Here is a 19770-nt window from a genome sequence, read left to right as displayed (position 1 = left end):
AACCAGCTTCAAGCCAAAATCTCTGGACATCCAGACACCCCACAAAATAGTGCCAAGCATTTTCTATGTTATTACCACAGAAACTGCAAGAGTTGGGACACACTGCACACCCTTGATTGCAATCCGTGAACTGACTAGTAAGTTTTAGATTATCAATTGCAGTATCTTACTTTTAACATGAGCCAAAACAACCTTATACTCATTTAAGGAACTAGTAAATAGTTGTTTAAAGTAATTCTCAATTACCTCACAAACTAGTGATTTTGTTCCCCCTCTTCCTAGTTGAAGCAACAACATGAAAAAATTTAGAGCTGGTGTCTCCATCCCTCAACTAGTGAACCTTTGCTCTTTGCCTCCAAAAGGCATTCTCCTTTCCCAATAATATATCCGTCTATGTGTGCAGATCAGTATACTCCTTACTGGCTATCTCTCCCCTCAATCCGCTATATTCATCCATCCTCCTTCTACGACTGTCGATCTCGGAACAGAACCTCATTCGAAGTTTTCTCCCCCAACTATCTAAATCCCGAGTACAATGGCTCAACCTATGTAGAAGGGTAGTAGTTGAGTCTCTATTCCATCCTTGCTGCACCACGTCAACTAGCTCAGGTTCTTCAAGCCAAGCATTTTTGAAATGGGAGACTTTCATACCTCTTTTAGAACTATTATCCTCCAACCAAAGGATAATAGGAGAATGATATAACCTATTTTGTTATCCCATTTAACAACCTACAGTGAGGAAAAATATCAAGCCAGTCTTGTGTCACCATTGCAAGGTCCAACCTTTCCTCCACAACATCTAAAGAATGTCTTTTTTGAATCCAGGTAAAAGGATAAGCTTCCATGGGGAGATCGATAAGATTGTTTTCTTGAATAGCCTGCCTGAAACCCCTAATCAGCCACTGAGGTTGGTCCTGCCCTCCCCATTTATTTGTAGTTGAAAGCATATCATTGAAATCCCTCATCGTACACCATGGTAAAGAATTATCTATTGCCAGAAATTTAAGAAGCTCCCAGGTTTCGTTTCTCCGACTCCTATCGGGAAAACCATAAAAACCAAATGTACCGATCTGATCGAAGACATAGGTCATGAATCTTACCAAGGTAATATACCGATAAGAACTCGATCACGTAAATTACCAATAATCCCGGTATAACACATCGATCATAAGACTTAATCAAAGAAGATAGTTTAGTTATACAACAATGGGGACGAATATCTTATAAAAAAAAATGGAGACTTAACTACGGTTAAGAAAAGAAATACATAATAATATAGATTTAAATATATTTTTAGTCCTTTAAATTTAAGATAAATTTATTTTTGATCTCTTAAATTTAAAATTATTATTTTAAGTCCTTGTAATTTTTAAAAATCTTGTTTTAGTCTCTTAGGTCACTAATAACATATTTAAAAGTGACTAATTAAGACAGTTATGTAATATCAACCAAATTTAATGTCATATTTTCATATTAAGAATACTAATAGATAGATTTTATGTAATAATATTTGATAAATTTCTTAACAAAATTTGAATATAAGAACTAAATTAAGATTTTTTGAAATTATAAGAATTAAAAATAATAATTTTAAATTTGAAGGATTAAAAATAATAATTTTAAATTTAAAAGATCAAAAAATAAATTTTACTTAAAATTGAGAGACTAAAAACATATTTAAACTAATAATATAATAGTAAAAGAAATTACTAAGATATTAGATTAACTTAATTGTCAATATCCTTTTTACAGTAACTCGACCCAAATTATAGAGAGGAGTTCATATCTTTAAATGTCAGATTACAAGAAGAAGAAAGAATCTTACTGGACTAGCTCAACAACCAAACTATTCCCGATAAGAGCACCAAAGAATCACCACTTGCGCCCTTCCTTATGCTCCATCTCAACATTTATAAAATTTGATGAATAATTTTACACCGAGCAGGGTACCTCCAAAGAATAGCCAACCCACCACTTGTCCCAATCCTATGCACAGCAAAAGTAGAATCAAAACCCAAGGTGATTCAAATTTCTTCTATCTTGTTTGCATGCACCCAATTCTGGCATAAAAAAATCACGTCCGGTTTACAATTTCGAACATGTAGGAGCTGCTCTCGGATTGCATAAAAAGTTATGTATAATAATCCTCTAAACTTGTTAATGAAAGAGTGGCATAGTAGAATTTTATGTGCAGTAAGCGGTGAAGTAATACGGCTGTTTGTTAGTACCAGACCAGTAGAGTAGAAAGTAGAGAGTAGTAGTAATGAATGTAGTATTACAGAAAGACGATGAGCATTATTATTATTATTATTATTAATAGAATAACAACAAGTTTAGCACACTGGTTTCTTCATACTACAACAGAAAGAGGAATTATATACTAAACGACGACGCAGAGGCGAGAATGATTATGTTGTTCCTCTGTAACGGAGAAGGGACTCGATCCTCTGCAACCTCAACTGCTTCTTGAAACTGTTGATGAAATCATCAGCTTTGGCGTCCACCTCTTCGTCTTCTCTGCACGACGCCGTTTCAATCCTCGCCGTCGCCGTCGCCGGCCTCCGCCTCTCCACCTCCTCCTCCTCCTCCTCCTGTGGCTCTCGCTGCATGGAGTCCGATCTGTAGAACCGCGACAAGTTCATGGACTGAATCCGCTGCAGCAGCGACGGACACCGAACCAGTTCCGGTTTTTGAGGCTCGGGTTGAGGTTCGGGCTCGGGCTCTCCCTGGTGTTTGTGTTGGGGTTGGGGCTGAAGATGTCGTGTTTCTGCAGGTGCGGGGTGTTGTTTGTGGAGAGAGAGATTGAAGGAGGCGACTCGTTCCAATAATGAGGGAGTTGGAAGGAGTTGGGGTTGGGGTTGGGGTTGGGTGTGAGCGGTGGTGTCTGGTTGATGATGAGTGCAAGTAAAGGACCTGACTCGTTGAAGAAGAGAGGGTGAGCGAAGGAGTTGTTGGGGTTGGTCTTCGGGTGTGGAAGCGAAGCGACAAGTGATTGCTATGGTGCCTATGACCAGGTTCACTAAGATGAAGAGGTAAGAAGGAGTTAACCAGTTCGCTATGAAACTTGCTGGGTCTCCCATTTCTCAATCTATACCATTCTCAATGTCTTCTCAATTCTCACACACACACACATATATATATATATATATATATTAATACATACATACACACTACACTACTCTACATGCTTTAATTTAATTTAATTTTTATAGTTGACGTTTACTTCCTTAAAGCTTTGTCGCTTTCTTTTCTTCTCAAGGCCTCCACGTCTAATCTTTACTCTTCATTAAACATCCCACCCAGGGGATGGGATGGGGCATGGATGAGAGGAAAAACTTTAAATGAATCCTCTTGTATCAGAAAACAAAAAAGAAAGATATATACATGTTGGGGAAATTTTGTACCAAGTCAGAGAATTTGGTAAAAAATAGTGTATGCCCGTTAACAATGAACGTGTGGAGTAAAGTTTAATTAATTTAACTGGAAAGTTCTAGAGCCATCCTCTTTTCTTTTTTCTGCTGACAAAGACAAAGCAACAACTATTAATCCCTTCAAAGGGTTGTTTTTTTCTCTGCTGCTTCACTCACCTCCTTATGAAGCACGGGAGAAATCTCGCTACCAAATGAGGTTATGGTTCAAACCCTTTTATAAAATAATCACAATACCAATTGACTCTTTTAACTGTTAAATATTTTAGAATTCCTCCGGCTGCCATGAAAACTGTGAGCATGCAAGTGTTAAGGATTCACTCGTCAACTTTGAGTCTTGGATATGGGTCCTAATTAGTTCAACAAAAAGGACATGGGTCAACTTAGATCTCAGACTGTCCAAAACTTCGTGCTAAATTGATTTCTTTTTCTTGGGGTATGCTGATGAATTGAATCTAATTAAGCGTGTGGATCCACAACATTCATTTTGAAATAATATTTTATCTTGTTTAGGCCATTATATCATGATTCATAGGAGTGGTACAAGAGCCAAGAGGGGCTTCATTGTTTAGTGTGATTTTGTTTTAATAGTTAATACTTAATAGTATAGTAGTATGTAATAAAAAGTAATTAAAACTAAACCCACTGGCAATTTTATTTTTTTAGTTTTCAATTTTATCAACTTTTTTTACATCAATTTAGCAATATCTAAAAAACACTATTATTTGATAGTGTTGTTGCGTATTAAATTAACGTAGCCGAGAACATACCACTTTTCTTCTGTTAAAACATTTTAGACGACCTTTTAAAAGTATTAGTTAGATTCGCATCTGCAAATAGTTGGCATTGATTAAAAAAGCTTGTCATGGCATCATGTGCAATGGTGATGCATGTTGGTGTGATATTTATAGTGACGTGTCATGTGAGTTTTGTTTATATTATAGAAAATGTAAATGATTACCACATGATATTATTTATTATCAATCACAGAACAGGACGACGACCACCATGTTATAGTCTACTCTTCATAAGTCACATTAATTAATTAATTAGTTCACACCCAACATACCGAACATAGTACATTAACACTTATATTCATTATTATTCACCTTTCTTTTATTTTTATTTTTATTTTTTTTCTCTACAAACCAATCTCATTGAAAGTTGCAACATGCCTTCGATGTTCATTTTCTTAATACTCTGTAACTCTCAAACGAGTATTTTGGGCATTTGGTATGTAATTAACTAAGTTATATATTTAGAAGTCACCTATAAATACCTTTTCAGTAGAATAAAAAAAACATTTGATTTTTCTTAAACGTATATACCCACAGGCTTTAGGATAACTTTATGTTTTGTTTTTGTAAGTGAAATTTATGATGGCGCTATAATTAGAGAAACTTAGATTTGAGATTTCATATTGAATTGTCGATGTTTCCAATGTTAACACGGGGAGCGGCACATGCCTGTTCTACCCACTTGGCCAAACACAATCCACCGTCAACGGTAGATCCATATCATAAAAAGCATGAACTTTTCCACACTTAACTTTTTATTATTGTTTTTATTTTTAAATTTTTCCATGATCTTTTCAAGAAAGTTTCATACCAGTGAGAGGAGGAACACTTTGATAATAGTATGATTGTTCACCACATAAACATAGAGAATTATTGGTTCATAATTGATAAATATATTGCAAAAGTACTTATAAAGAGAATAGTATTGTATCATTCAGATGAGAAATCAAATTTAGTTCGGTATTTATTAAATGAAAAAATCCTCCAAATTTTATTTTATTTGAAGTTGGTTTATATTTTATATTTTTTTTATTTCTATTCATCAATATATAAAAAAATAATCCAATTTTGATTAATATATACTTTTTTATGTTATTCTTCAATTATTGAGGTGTAATTAAATTACTAATTTACAATCATTTCTAACAAATATAATATTTTATACTATTCAAGTATCATAATTAAATTTAAAAAAAAAATAAGGGTCGATAAAAAAAACTATAGTATTTTCTTCAACAAAAAAATAAATAATGGTATACAATGTCAAAAATTAAGTGTCTATGATTTTACTTTTTAATCAAAATTATTAAAAAAAATTATCTCAATAAGCCTTTAATTTTAGTTGAATAACGGTATTAAAAATTTAAAAAAAAAATCAAAAAGTATCCAAGTAGTATAAAAAAAGCTATTAAAAAACCAATTAATTAATAGAAGTTTATAGTGAAATTGCATGTCCATCCGTCCCCATGGTTTACTAGTCTGAAAAAATATTACTTTTTGTAAAGTGCTAATAATTCTGAAATTCTCTATAATGTTTAGATATAATAAGTATGAATGACTCACCTGACCCCATAAAAGTATGAATGATTCGGCTTTTCTAAAAGAATATATATTGTATCAAACATTTTAAATATAATTTATGCAGACTTTTTAAGAAGGTCTCTGAGGTGCAAAGACCACCATCAAATTTAACATTGATTTTTTTTTCACTTAATACACATATATATATATATATATATATATATATATATATATATATATAAAAGGGATATAAGAGATCAAATTAATCTAATGTGCATTTGATAACAAATACTGAAAGTGTGATTTGATAACAGATGTGCCTTTCTATTATACTCTTGAATTTTCTAATGTGTCAATAAGTTTACATCAATTTTGATTTGAAGTGAAAAATATTATATACAAATTATATAGTTAATAGATTTTAAATTGCAATTGAAGTAAGTAAAGTTAATAAAATTTAACATTTTTTCTTTAACTCTAAATTATAGTAACACGCAAATGAAAAAGGGAGCGTAAAAAAAACAAGTAAGGCCTAAAATGAAAGACATAATTAATTATTATATAAAAATATTCACAATACATAATGTAATCATACGTCATATTCCTTATATTTAATGATTCATAATTAACAGTATAAAATATCAACTAAATCTATAATTATTATACTAAACATATATGAGAAAGACGTATTGTAATATATATATATATATACCTATTAGAGTTTTCAACAAAAATACAGTTTTATACAAGTATATAAATATATATATACAATAATATAGATAATAAATAATAATTATAATAGTCTATCTAGCTTACTAAATACAACCAAAATAATTACATACAAGTAATTTCAAAATTAACAGCTTCGCTAATAAACATGGTCTCCAACCATAATTTATCATTGTTTTGCTCTCATACAAAATATAACTATCACAGATTAATATATATGAAAATATGTAACAGTAAGCTAGAGTTCAAAAATTCAACATAAACAACTCAACTTCCTACAACACAATATCAATTTACAACCTTTCAACATAATACAACACACTATCAACTTGAACAACATAACATCAACATCTTAATTCACAACACAACAACACATTTCATCACAAGTCAACATCGCATTTGAACACAATTCAATTAACACATCATACGCACAAAATTGTAACTATATGTGTCGTCACACATTTCAATTAGGACATCTTCTACAACATTACACAAGTGAACAATTTAAGTAATTTGACCTCACTAAACTAACAATCTAATTTTTTCAATATAAATAGATCAACAGCCAAATGAGATACGAATCTCTAACAACATGGTTTCTCGGATGTCACCACTTAGAAAGTCTAGTATTTATGTTAGGATGGAACAATTTGGGTGTGAGTTTACGACGATATTAGTTAGCATAACTAAGTCACATATGAGATTAACCGTCGATTATCCTTCATATATTATGTTCTTTCAATACTTAGTTAAGGATTTTAGCCCCCAACCTTGTATCTTACTCTAATTTGGTCACTTATACAAGTATGATTCAACCTTACCTGCATACGGATCAACAATTGGTCGATTATAGTAGGTATGTCTCAACCTAACCCACATATTGCATCAACGAAGGTCGTAAAAGAGATTTAGCTATCCTCATTAAGGTTCAACTTCTCAAAAAGGGTTTTTCAACAAATTTGGACTCTTTGAACACTACAACTTAATATCCTCACGATGGGATATGAAATTTTTAAAACAACTTTTCATCTAGCTCTACCCAAATTAAGCATGCTCAACTCAACTACTCAACAACATCATGCAACTAAGCTCAAGTTTCCGCCATTTAACTAAATAACATGAAACTTAACTCAACAAAATCAATTAAATATTATCCTAGACCAATGTATAAAGATTCAATATCATACAACAATATACAACATATAACATGTAATAGGTCCAACTATCCTAACATGTTTACCAAATTCATCACAAAACAATTTAAAATAAAAACAACCCATGTTAAGCGTTATTCAACCCATGCCTAACACTATATGAGGTAGGGACTCTTTACCTTGCCCATGCCCGACACCATTTGACTTGCGTTTGATGTCAATTATCTAGAGACCCTTAGGACCTCAGACATGGTGTGATAAAAACCCATGCTCAACCCCAACCTAGTAGAGAGCCTCAAGTTAATCCACAATTAACATCACTTCATCGGCGCTCGATGTGATTTTAACCGAAAATGATTCTTTCTTCTAATGCTCAATGTTATTCAAATCATGTCTGATATGACCAAGTCAAAAACTTCTCCCTAACCCATGCTTGGCGCCATCAATCATGAACTCAATATAAACGAGGCAAAAAAGTCTCTAACATGAGTCTCATTCAACGCAATAATGAAATCCACACTTGCAGACTCATAAATTTAACTCAACTTGCTTGAAAGCCAACCAATCTCAAGCATGCAAAGCATTCAACAACACATATACAACTATAATAAATCATATTTGGCAAGAAATCCAACATGCAACCAAAGATCACCACAAATCATTAACTTTTCCCAACACATTCAACATACCAAAACTTAACCAACTCAGTCATTCAATTTGAATCTAACCAACAAAATAATACTTCATTCATGCATAACAACTCAACACTTAACAAAAATTTTAATTATATTTTTCCTTACCTTAGAAATCTCTAAATAGAGAAAAAGAGGAAGAATGAGGAAGAAGAACACCAAACTCTGAGAAAACTCCTTACCAACAACAAACCCTTAACTCTAATAGCTTCAAATCACTTACCAGTTACTCCACCATAAGTCTCCACAGCTTCAGGGGCTACAAAAAAGAAGAAAAAAAAAAGAAAAAGGAAGAAAGCTTCTTAAAAACCAAAGCTCCTCTCTCTAGGATTATCTCTCTAAATTTTTGGAGAATAGAACTTGTGAAACTCAACTCTAAATAAAAGTTTTAAGTATTTTTTTCCTCAAGGTCAAACTAAACTTTTACTTGAAAAAACTCTCATCTACCTAAAATTTACAAGAAATTTCTTATTTCTATAATTTCTCAACAACACAACACAACAAAAAAATTTGATAAAAATAACACATAATAAAAAAAACGCAAAGTGTTATACATAATAAATGATTTAATAACTCTAATAATATTGTAATAAACTTTAAAATTATACTTTACTCAAAAAGTTAAATTTAATGGTAATACCTTATCATTATGATTTTTTTGCATTATTAATTTAAAAAATATTATTAATGTATTTTAAAAACAATTATTATAAAAATTAGTAAACTTAGCTTACATAGTAATAATTTTAGTAATTTGTGAATGTTGACAAAGCTCGATTCATAATTTATATTTTTTCTAAAATGATTGACATCTGTCATCGCTTGACCGAGAGTCGAAGACCAACCAGTCATTTCATTTCCTTTTAAGATAAAGAGTGGAGCAACCAATGTTGAAGCAATCAGCATCCACTATCACACAAAAGCAAAACTTTAATCATTAATCAGGATGTTCTTGTAGTTCCTGCAATATCGTATTATAACAGTCGGTGTTCCATACATATATGTTTTTAAGTCACTTTTCTAAATAATATAAAAAAATTTATTTGAATCTTGTAAATTCACATTTCTCATTGTTATAGAGAAAAAAAAATACATTTTTTTTTTCAAACCACTATAGTACGCTCGATAGTGAGGTTATAAAGTAATATGTTTGAGATGATAAGTTCTAACTACTGTAAATTAACCAAAAACAAAAAAAAAAATTTAACGAGTTTTGCAAAATTTCTAATGCGTTTTTTTAGATATAAATAAATGAGATTTTATTCTCGTAAAATATAGGTTACTTTTAAAAACTGTATCATCTTTTATTCATTTATAATTTAATCTTATAATCGTTTAATTTTTATTAATACATTTGATAAGTTACACCTCTTTATTAAAAAATATATTTATGTCATGGAAAATATTAAAGTTTAATATGATAAAAAATATTTATTAAATACTTTTATTTTTATTAAACATATAAAAATATTTATTCTTTAAATTGTACAATAGCTTATAAAATATAATCCTATTTTAATTTCTTTGAATAACTACTATCCAAATAAAAGTTTGGGGATGTATAAAAAATTTATTATTAATAACTTTTTATATAATTTAATAAATAAATTAGTATAATTAAAATTAAAAGTTTTCGATAAATAAAATTATTATCTTGACTTTTAGTAATTTTCATACAAATATAAACATACACCTGCAGTTATGAAATTTGAAGTGCAAATGTGCAATTAACAATTGCATGATAAATTGACAGTAATTAAGTATTAAAGTCAGTAAAATCTCATATTTGATAATTTTTTAAATAATACAAATTTAATTGATCTAATTCTTGTATTTGATATTTTTATTAATTATATCAAATATACAAAACTTTATACATTTAAAAAATTATCTAATAGTTCATCAAATTATTTTATTTTAATACATGATATGATATTTAAATATATATAATATTGATTGGTAGATAAAATATATAAAATATTTCAAATAATGTATAATTTAACATACATATCATAAAATATCACATAATTTAATGATTATAATTTTACTATTTTGACCATTTATATATATTGAATAATTTAAATTTCATGGTGACTTTGATACATGTGAAAAAGGAAAATCCTACCTTCATCATTTTTATCATTTTTTAAATATTTAATTGCATTTTAGAAGAAAATACACGAAATATTAAATTGTACGAGACAAAATTTAGGATATCCAACTAAATTTAGGATACATTTTTGACATTAAATAAATTTAAATTCAAAATATGCTAATTCTTTTAAAGACATAATTTACAAAAATTTGAAAGTTGTACAAAAAAATATAATAATTTGTTTTAGTTTTTGAAAGCAACTTGACCTAGGACTCACTAAAAAATGAGATAAAGCAAAAGTTACGAGAGATTTTTATACTTGAAATAAAAGAAAAAAAATTATCCGTTGAACTTATTTTTTATATTTTATTTTATCAATATATGTGGTATAGTTTATTTTACAAAATCTAACAACAAATAAATTTTAGTTGATAGATATGAAGTTTATATTTTAGTAATTTTATCCTTGGGTCTATTTAAATAATTATTACAAATTTGAATACTAAGTTTATGTTAGAAGTTAAGTCAGAATGTGATAATCATTTTCGCTCTTCATATTTATAAAAAGAGTTAATCATCTATATATTATTAGTGTAAAATTTTTTACATTAATAACTAATTATATTTTTTTAATTATTTTATTTTATTTTTATTTAATTAAATGAACAAATAACATGACATTATTAAGAAATATGATTAATTATCAATATAAAAAAACTTTACACTAACAATATATAAATAATTAACTCCTATAAAAAAAAAGTAACTTCCATTCCAATTAATATACTTTTTATTTGAATGTGAGTCCAATTATCCAAACATGTCATAAATTGATTAATTTACTATTTCAGTTTTGGCAACTGTATAGTTATGTTATTTTATTTGTTGAGTGACAATTCTGTCTATTCATGATAATATTTTGAAGTATTTGAAGGACTATTGTGCAATTTTATAAATTTTAGGTATGAATTAAATTAACCTGAAAAGTATTAACTGTTCCAAAGGCTTAAAAAAACAGGGTTGTGTGTGGGACCGTAGTAGTTTAACGGCAAGGTTGAGCTTAGAGAGTTGGAGTTGGAGTGAAGAGGTAGACGGAAACTGTGTTGGCATGGCCCCTCGAATCCTACTATGCGGCGACGTTTTGGGGCGCCTCAACCAGCTATTCAAGCGCGTCTCATCGGTTACTCTCTCTTTCCTTTCTTCTAGGGTTTCATTCATCATTCATCATTCATCACTGCCACGGCACTGAATTCGCTTCATGCGCTTCTAGGTCAACAAATCTGCAGGTCCATTCGACGCGCTCTTGTGCGTCGGCCAGTTCTTCCCTGACTCGCCCGAGCATCTGGAGGAGTTCACGGCCTTCATCCACGGTGGCTCCGTCGTTCCCCTCCCGACTTACTTCATCGGCGACTACGGCCTCGCCGCCCCTAAGATTCTCTTGCAAGCTTCCAAGGACTCCGCCAACCGCGGCTTCAAGATGGACGGTTTGAAGATTTGCGATAATTTGTATTGGTTGAAAGGCAGTGGCAAATTCCCCCTATTCGGTTCGTTGCTTCGACCACAACTTTTATCTTGTTTTGCGTTTCTCTTCTTCAGCGGTTTTACGTGTGTTGTATGTTAGGGTTATCCGTGGCCTATTTATCTGGTAGGAAGTCTTCCAGTGTTCAACAGTTTGGGACTTACACTGAAGATGATGTTGATGCTTTGCGAGCAATTGCTGAGGAACCTGGAATTGTTGATTTATTCTTGACATATCCTTTAATTGATGTGCATTACTCATGTAATGATACGAATACGATTAGTTAGTTAGGACCAGGATAAACTCCTTCAGAAGCACTTCTAAAAGAAAAAATAAATAGGAAGAAAAATCAAAATTAGCTTTTCCATAAGTTAAAAATAAAATTTAGAGAAAAGGAAAGAGTTTCTATAAATTAGCTTATGGAGAAGTTTATTTCTTTTTCTTTTTCTTCATAGTTTTCTCTCTTAGAACTGCTTTTGGATAAATTTATCCAAACAGGTTCTTAGTTAGTTACTTCTCATCTCACGTTGTATATAAGCTAAGTAGATGGCTAGATGTAATGTGTTTCTGTTTGTTCACTTCCTTGATTTGTTATTACTAACGAATGGCCAAGTGGGGTGACCAATAGAGCTGCTGCTTCGGACATTCCTGCTGGACTCTCTGAGGCTGTCGGCAGTGATTCAACTATATCAGAGTTAGTGCAAGAGATCAAACCACGGTAATTGTTAGATAGACATCAGCTACATTTTTTGTTGTTGAAAGTTTTGTGTGGAACTACCATAAAGGTAGTTAACATCTTAGGCATTTTATGTTTAATGAATAGAATTGTATGCGTGAACTACATTTCACAGTTTTTGGTTGGATTGTGCACTTGAGATTTGACAGGGTAAGGCCACTGGTTCCTTGTTCACTTGAGGGCTTTTGTGTTCTATCATGTTCCGTATACTTGTTATAGGATAGTGAATTTTGATATTGCATTTGTTGTCCTTGTAACTGGGAATGACAATTTCACAAGCAGTAAAAAGTAAATAGATTTGGTTGGGTTAATAAGCATGAGATTAATTAAAATTACAAGACTAGGGCTATGCGAGAATCATGAATAGATCAGGATTTGTGCCATATTTCATGGAGGAATTTGGTATGCAAAATGTGCCTTTTGTGGACTCTCTTGTGGCCTCTGTAAAAGAAGGCTGATTCTGGCCATTGCAGTTTTTTCTCATGATTTTTTTTGGGGGTAGTTATCACATTGCAGGCACTAAAGGTATATACTATGCCCGTGAACCATATTCCAACGTAGATGCTGTGCATGTCACTCGTTTCATAGGGCTTGCATCTGTTGGAAATAGAGATAAGCAGGTTTAGCTATTCGTCTCTAGTGAACTCCTTTCTGTTACTTTATATTATTTATTTGAAAATTTGGAATTTACAATTTCTTTTAAATTTTCATATGGTAATAGTAGCAGTGGCAATTGTATCCATTTATCATCAACCACCCAATCTGTTCATGCGTAAATCTAACAAATCTACCGAATTATAAGAATAAAACATAATGAACTGGATATATTGAATCAAGGCATAAGTATGTTTCCAGTCCCTGCTTTATAGTTTTAGTCGCTATAAAATTTTTCTTGTTGTCTTGGTCCTTATAATATTTTATTTAAGGGTCTTAGTGCCTGTCACTATTTACTAATATGTGGTAACTATCTATTAGATAACAGACCTGATGTTTCTTAAATAAAAGGGGCTAAAATGAATATCGTTTAATTTAAGAGGGGCCAATATCAAAACTTTACAACTTTATAAAGACTAAAAAAATACCATTAAGGATTAAAACTGTAAAATAAAAGTTTAGAGACCAAAACCACAAGAAAGTTTTTATAAGGACTAAAAGCTTAGAACAAGTGTATTACAGGGATAACATATTTAAGCTGATCAACAATTATTGTTGGATGGTTATAAATCATGCATCATATTTTTAAACCAGTGGGTCAAGATATTATTGTTACTCCCTAAAAGATTAATAGCTTTTCAGTGCTACTGCTCTAACATTATATTTGCTTCGGCATTCCAGAAGTTTATTCATGCAATCTCCCCCACACCTGCATCCACCATGTCTTCAACTGAGATTGCCATGAAAACCACAAATGCCACCTTATCGCCATACACATTTGTGGAGAAAAGAATTTCTCCAACAGACACCACAAAGAGATCCAGTGATTCTATCTCAGATTCTCAATATTGGAGATATGATGTTTCTCAAAAGCGACAAAAACATGAAGCGGGACATGGTGATAAGATGTGTTTCAAATTTGTTTCTTCTGGTTCTTGTTCGCGAGGAGAGAAGTGCAACTTTCGACATGATATAGATGCAAGGGAGCAGTGTGTGAGAGGTGTTTGTTTTGATTTTTTGAACAAGGGAAAATGTGAAAGGGGTCCAGATTGTAACTTTAAACACAGCTTGCTGGAGGAAGGTGACAGACATCCTTCTAGGAGGCCTGGATCTGAAAATACTAGGTCTGGCAGGTTTGTCTTAGGACTTACTATATTCTGTAATCAATGTGAATTCTGTTATTTAGTGATGCTCGATTTGTAAGTTTCTGTATTATAATTATATTAATGAAATAAAAATTTGATTTTGTTATTCAGTTATTCCTCTTATTTGTTTATTTGATTCTTCCCTGTTCCCTTGAACTTTTAGGCTTTTAGTCATTAACAGATCTATCCTAAAATACAACTGCAGATCAAAAGAATGTTGGTTTTGTTTGTCAAGCCCGAATGTGGAGTCACATTTAATCATAAGCATTGGGGAAAATTACTACTTGGCAATGGCTAAAGGTCCACTTGTTGAAGACCACGTACTGATAATACCAGTTGAGCACATGCCTAGTACCTTATCTATGTCTTCTGAATCTGAAATTGAACTCTCTAGGTTTCAGAACAGTCTCAAGAGTTACTGCAAGAGCCAAGAGAAGGAAGTTATCTTTTTCGAGTGGGCCTCCATACGTGGCACTCATGCCAATCTTCAGGTAGAAGTTTTATTGATAGTTGAAATTCTCAAAAGGGCATGATCTTTGCACTTGGCTCTTTGTTTATTGATGAGCTGGCTTCCCTTCCCCTCTTCCCTATCTTTCTTGCCTGTCCACTTTCCCCTTTTATAATTTGCCTAATTCCACTCTGGATGTTCAATCTCTTCTCCATTTTGTTGATTAGCTATTTTCAGCTCTATCAACAGTAGTTTGTTAATTGGTTTTCTTTGTTTTTTCTCTCGTGGAAGATTATATTAGTTCAATTTTCATTTGATTGACTGTTACTTTAGATTGTCTCTCTTATTGAGTCTCTACCCTTTGTGTAGGCCATTCCCATTCCATCTTCAAAAGCAGTTATGGTTGAAAAAGTTTTCAGTTTAGCTGCACAGAAGTTGGGATTTAAATTTGTGGCCAAGAAATGTAAGTATTATTCTTCAGAGCATGTTTCATATTTCATTGTTTATGTGGTCTGCTTCAGACCTGGATCCATTTAGTTCTTAACCCTTATTTCCCCTTAACTTTATTGTTTTTCATTGCCTCTTTACCAATTCTCAGTCATTGATTACCTGACTTGAAAAAAAAACTTCAATTTATTTATTTTGAAAATGCTCTACATTTTTTTTTTGAGGTTTTTTTATTTATATTCTGCTACATTCTTATGTTGGTCTTTAATGCAACCCAGTTGATAGTATTTCTGATGGAAGAAAGTTTTTAAAGACGCAAATTGATGGGGATTCAAGCTTGTTCTATGCTCAAATCCCAGGTGGCACAATTCTGCTGCATCATGTTGAAGAGAAAGAGAGGTTTCCTGCCCAATTTGGTCGTGAGGTACCCGTCCAATAGTGATGCACTGAGTAAATATAGAATCGTATCAATATATTTCTTAACAATTTCCTTTTTAAGAAGAGGTCTTCAATGATTAGATGTTTTTGTTACAAGATTGCAACTTTCTATTTTTTTTGAGAGAAAATCTTTTGTATTTATTAGTAAGAGTTTACACTTGTAAACATGAATCAGGTTCTGGCTGGGTTGCTTGATATGGCAGATAATGCTGATTGGAGGAATCGCAAACATAGCAAAGATGAAGAAATGAAAATTGTTGAAGATTTCAAGAAACGATTTCAAGAATATGATCCAAACTGTTGATTGTTCATGCATTGAATTCTTAATTTACTGCAATGCTATCATGATTATGGTGGTTCCTTGTGCATCTTTCGGTTATATGTCCTAATTGCTTCGGTGCTGGATGGCAGACTGAAAGGTGCATATTTGTTCAATTTTGTAATCATCAACCTGTTTACTTGATTATTGGAGTGAACTATTTTTATCTATTAATTGGTGCTTAGGAGATTTTATAGTCTTGCTGGATTTCAATTAGTAACCTTGTTTCCATCCACAGGTCATGTGGTAAGCTTCACTTTCGTTTCCCATACTTCCTGTAGTTTGTGTGTATAAACCTTGTTTCTTTATTATGAGAAGTTACATGCACATTATATACAGACACTGCAACCTTGCTATGCTATATTTCAGGCCAAGAATCAGCTAGCCGAGGTTGCTATTCTATCATTAGGCGCTATATGCATCAGTCAACAAGCACCTGCTGCATTCAAGTTTTGAAACAGGCTGGTTTTTCACCTGCTTTTTGTACGTAATTGAGAAGCTATTCACATTTGTTTCGAGAGGCAGGTGGGTTGAGGGTGAGAGGAGATTCACTTCGACTTTCAGCTAGTGATTTATCCAATGAGATCTTACAAGCTTTGTACTTGCATTTGCGTAGTGTTGAAGTTTTTTTATAATTTGTGTATTTTCTTTAAGTTGGGCTTCCACCTTTTTATGGAAATTCAATTCACTAGACGTTACTCCTTTCGGTATATTTTGTTATCAAATTACCGTGCCTTTTTGTTCATTCTTCTGGGTACTATAACAGCTTCCATTTTCAACCTGCTGGTCCTAATTCTAAACTTTTCCTGTATCGATGTAATTTACTTATCGGTTTCATTATTTATATATCGTATGTAGTTATCTTTATTTCTTGTATTTTTTCTTTAAAAAATCATTAATATATATATATATATATATATATATATATATATATATATGCATTTTAAAATTAAGAGTGTTAACTTTTTGATGTTTACAAAACATTTACTTGAACTTGATGTTATTCCAGTGGGCCTGAAGGACCCTGTTCAACCTCTCCACTCAGCTTCAACGAACACCAACCAATTGGCCTTTTCTTTAATCAATTATTCTGATTGTGTACACGTTTCGATAAAAGATTTATGGCTGAGATTAATGTAGATTCATAGTATAAATATGTTAAACGGACTAAAATTAATGATTAATTAGACCATTGTATTGCTGGAGGCTAATTTTTCTTCCGTGTTCGGCTTTGTTGGAAAGACCTAACAAAACTCAGAAAAGAGCAGGAAGGTATCCATGCTATATATATTTGAAAAGGAGGAAGCAATTCATTATGTTCTTGCATGTAGTTTGAATCGTTGGATGAAACTTCTACCCCGAAGACGATGATGCATTGAAGGTTGTTAGCGTATTTGCCGAAACAGTAAGGAATGGCAGCAAAGGTAAAAGAAAAGTAAGGTTCAAGAGTCGTAAATTAGTAGCAAGGAAAGTAGGAAACACAGGAATGGGGATCTTTCGTGTGTTGCGTTCATTGTTCTCTACAATTTGTTCCTTTGGGTTCATGTGGCAAGGCTCTGAAATATGAAAAATGGATATTCTGTGGGGTTGGGCTTGAAGACCAAAGAAGGGGACTTCTTGGGGTTTATTCTTCTTTCATTTCACTAAGGTAGAATTCAGGAATGGACTTCGTTTATATATATATATATATATATATATATATGAGGATTATAGAGTGATATGTTATCATTTTTTATATTACTACTTTCATAGGAATCCGTGGTAATATTATCATCATTGTTGTTATTATTGTCATTGTCATTATTATTATTATTGTTATCAATAATTATGATAAGGGTGGTAATAGTTGTTGTGACTATTGACATTAGAATAGTGGATTATAGAGTGATATGTTATCATTTTTAATATTACTACTTTCATAGGAATTGGTGATACTATTATCATCATTGATGTTATTATTGTCATTGTCATTATTATTATTGTTACCAATAATTATGGTAAGGGTGGTAATAGTTGTTGTGATTACTGTCATTAGAATAGTTGTCACTATCACTATTACAATCATTGTGATTACTGCTAGCAAAGCTGATAGCAATAATAGAAATGATGCGACAATAGTTATATGGTTCCTAACCAATCTCTATATGATATTTATTTAAAATTTTAATTTTAAAAAAATTAATAACACTCAATTACATATTATATATAAATTAATTAAAGATCATGTGTGTGTATTTGGATATCAATTTAAAATCATCGTTCGATAGAAAAACATGTATTCCAATGAAGAAGAAAAAAAGCTTGTAAATATAATTTTTATATGATGTTTATTTAAAATTTTAATTCACAAAAAAATTTAATAATATTTAGTTATATATCATATATAAATTAATTAAAGATGGTGTATATTTGAATATCAATTTAAAATCATTGTTAATAATTTTTCTAGCAGCAGGGTGGTGTCAGGTGCCAAATTGAATTTGGTGACTGGATAGCCCGAGTGAAGCTGTCGGTGGATGTCAAGAATGCTTTTAGTTGTCGTTAAGTCCCGTTGAGTAAATTTTGGGACTCCACCACCATGTTTAATAACTTTCATCAGACTAACTCTATCATCATCATGCTCCCTAATTTCGTAAATATGAATCAAAGCACATGCTATATATTTTCTTCAATTGTCTGGCTCCTGTGGGTCAAATTGAAATTAAGTTACACATTAAATTGCAATGTTTCTTCTTATGCCTTATTAATGCATGAGTTAAAAAAAAAAATTCAAATTAGATTGTGTCTAAAACTTTTATGCGTTCAATATTAAAAAAAAACTTTTATGCGTTTAAAATCTGTAAAATGTTATCTTGTCTTAACTCCATTTTTAATATCAGTTATGGCAGGAAACAGCGTTTAAGGCTCTAAGAGCTGGATTCCACTAAGATAATGATGCTTAGTGAGACAATTTTGTGAATGAAAGACATTTTTAATAAGTTTAGGAATGGTATGAATCCTGTTATGGTGGCCATGACAGCAAGGCTTCCACTTGTATTCGTCTCGAGGGTAGTGCCCCTCACTCACTCACTCACTCACTGTCACTACAATCCAAAAACACAATCACGGATATTTTTTTTGGTGGGAGATAGATAATACAATTAGCCGTCAATTTTTTTTTGGTCTTATTGTGGGCACCATTTTTTTCCTTTTACGGAGTTATATTATTTATGTAATGAATTATTGGAATAATTTTTACATAATTTAGTTTATCATATTTTTCTTATCAGTCTCCTTTTAATTTTGGAACATCATACAAAATTCATTTACAACTAACATTTGACTTTGGTGTGTACCTGAAATCTTAATAAGTATTAAATGGTTATGACTCTTGTGACATTCAGTACCTTATGAGAACCTTTCACGTGATGGAAACAGTCAATTCACCACCATCATCAGATTTCAGCCTCTTCAGTCCCAAATTTCTTTTGGTTGCGTCAATTAAAATTTAAAAGAATGAATCACTGTTTTATGATTGCAATGTTCGTTAAATTCACAGATCAATAGTTAGGTAATAATCAACCTTAAAAACTCATTAGATGCTGCAATCTGAACTGCCATAAAAAACATTTGGTTTAGAAAAGGGGGGAGGGGGAGCAGAGCACTTAT

The 19770-nt window shown here is 31.6% G+C and overlaps 2 protein-coding genes across 4 annotated transcripts; one reads left to right on the top strand and one right to left on the bottom strand.

Moving 5' to 3' along the window:
• Positions 1-2275: 2275 nt before the first annotated feature.
• LOC109808780 (uncharacterized) lies at positions 2276-3370 on the bottom strand. Its single transcript, XM_020371919.3, has one exon. It carries the CDS (start codon positions 3078-3080, stop codon positions 2409-2411), a length of 672 nt encoding a protein of 223 aa, XP_020227508.1. The 5' UTR covers positions 3081-3370; the 3' UTR covers positions 2276-2408.
• Positions 3371-11413: 8043 nt separating this feature from the next.
• LOC109808452 (CwfJ-like family protein / zinc finger (CCCH-type) family protein) lies at positions 11414-16989 on the top strand. 3 transcript variants are annotated; one of them, XM_029273445.2, is made up of 12 exons: positions 11415-11596; positions 11687-11960; positions 12038-12167; positions 12534-12653; positions 13174-13291; positions 14007-14458; positions 14676-14961; positions 15288-15381; positions 15644-15789; positions 15979-16222; positions 16308-16368; positions 16492-16989. In XM_029273445.2, exons 1-10 carry the CDS (start codon positions 11525-11527, stop codon positions 16105-16107), a joined length of 1821 nt encoding a protein of 606 aa, XP_029129278.1. In that variant the 5' UTR covers positions 11415-11524; the 3' UTR covers positions 16108-16222; positions 16308-16368; positions 16492-16989. The 3 variants fall into 3 exon arrangements, with proteins under 3 accessions (XP_020227052.1, XP_029129278.1, XP_020227051.1); XM_020371463.3 differs by lacking the exon at positions 16308-16368 and having other exon boundaries at positions 11414-11596; positions 14007-14449; XM_020371462.3 differs by lacking the exon at positions 16308-16368.
• Positions 16990-19770: the final 2781 nt, after the last annotated feature.

The sequence above is a fragment of the Cajanus cajan genome, chromosome 5 (assembly GCF_000230855.2).
Source record: "Cajanus cajan strain Asha chromosome 5, NIPB_CcT2T_4, whole genome shotgun sequence".
In the NCBI taxonomy this organism is placed as follows: Eukaryota; Viridiplantae; Streptophyta; class Magnoliopsida; order Fabales; family Fabaceae; genus Cajanus; species Cajanus cajan.
Note: the sequence above shows the minus strand (reverse complement) of the source record. Positions and strands in the feature narration are given on the sequence as shown.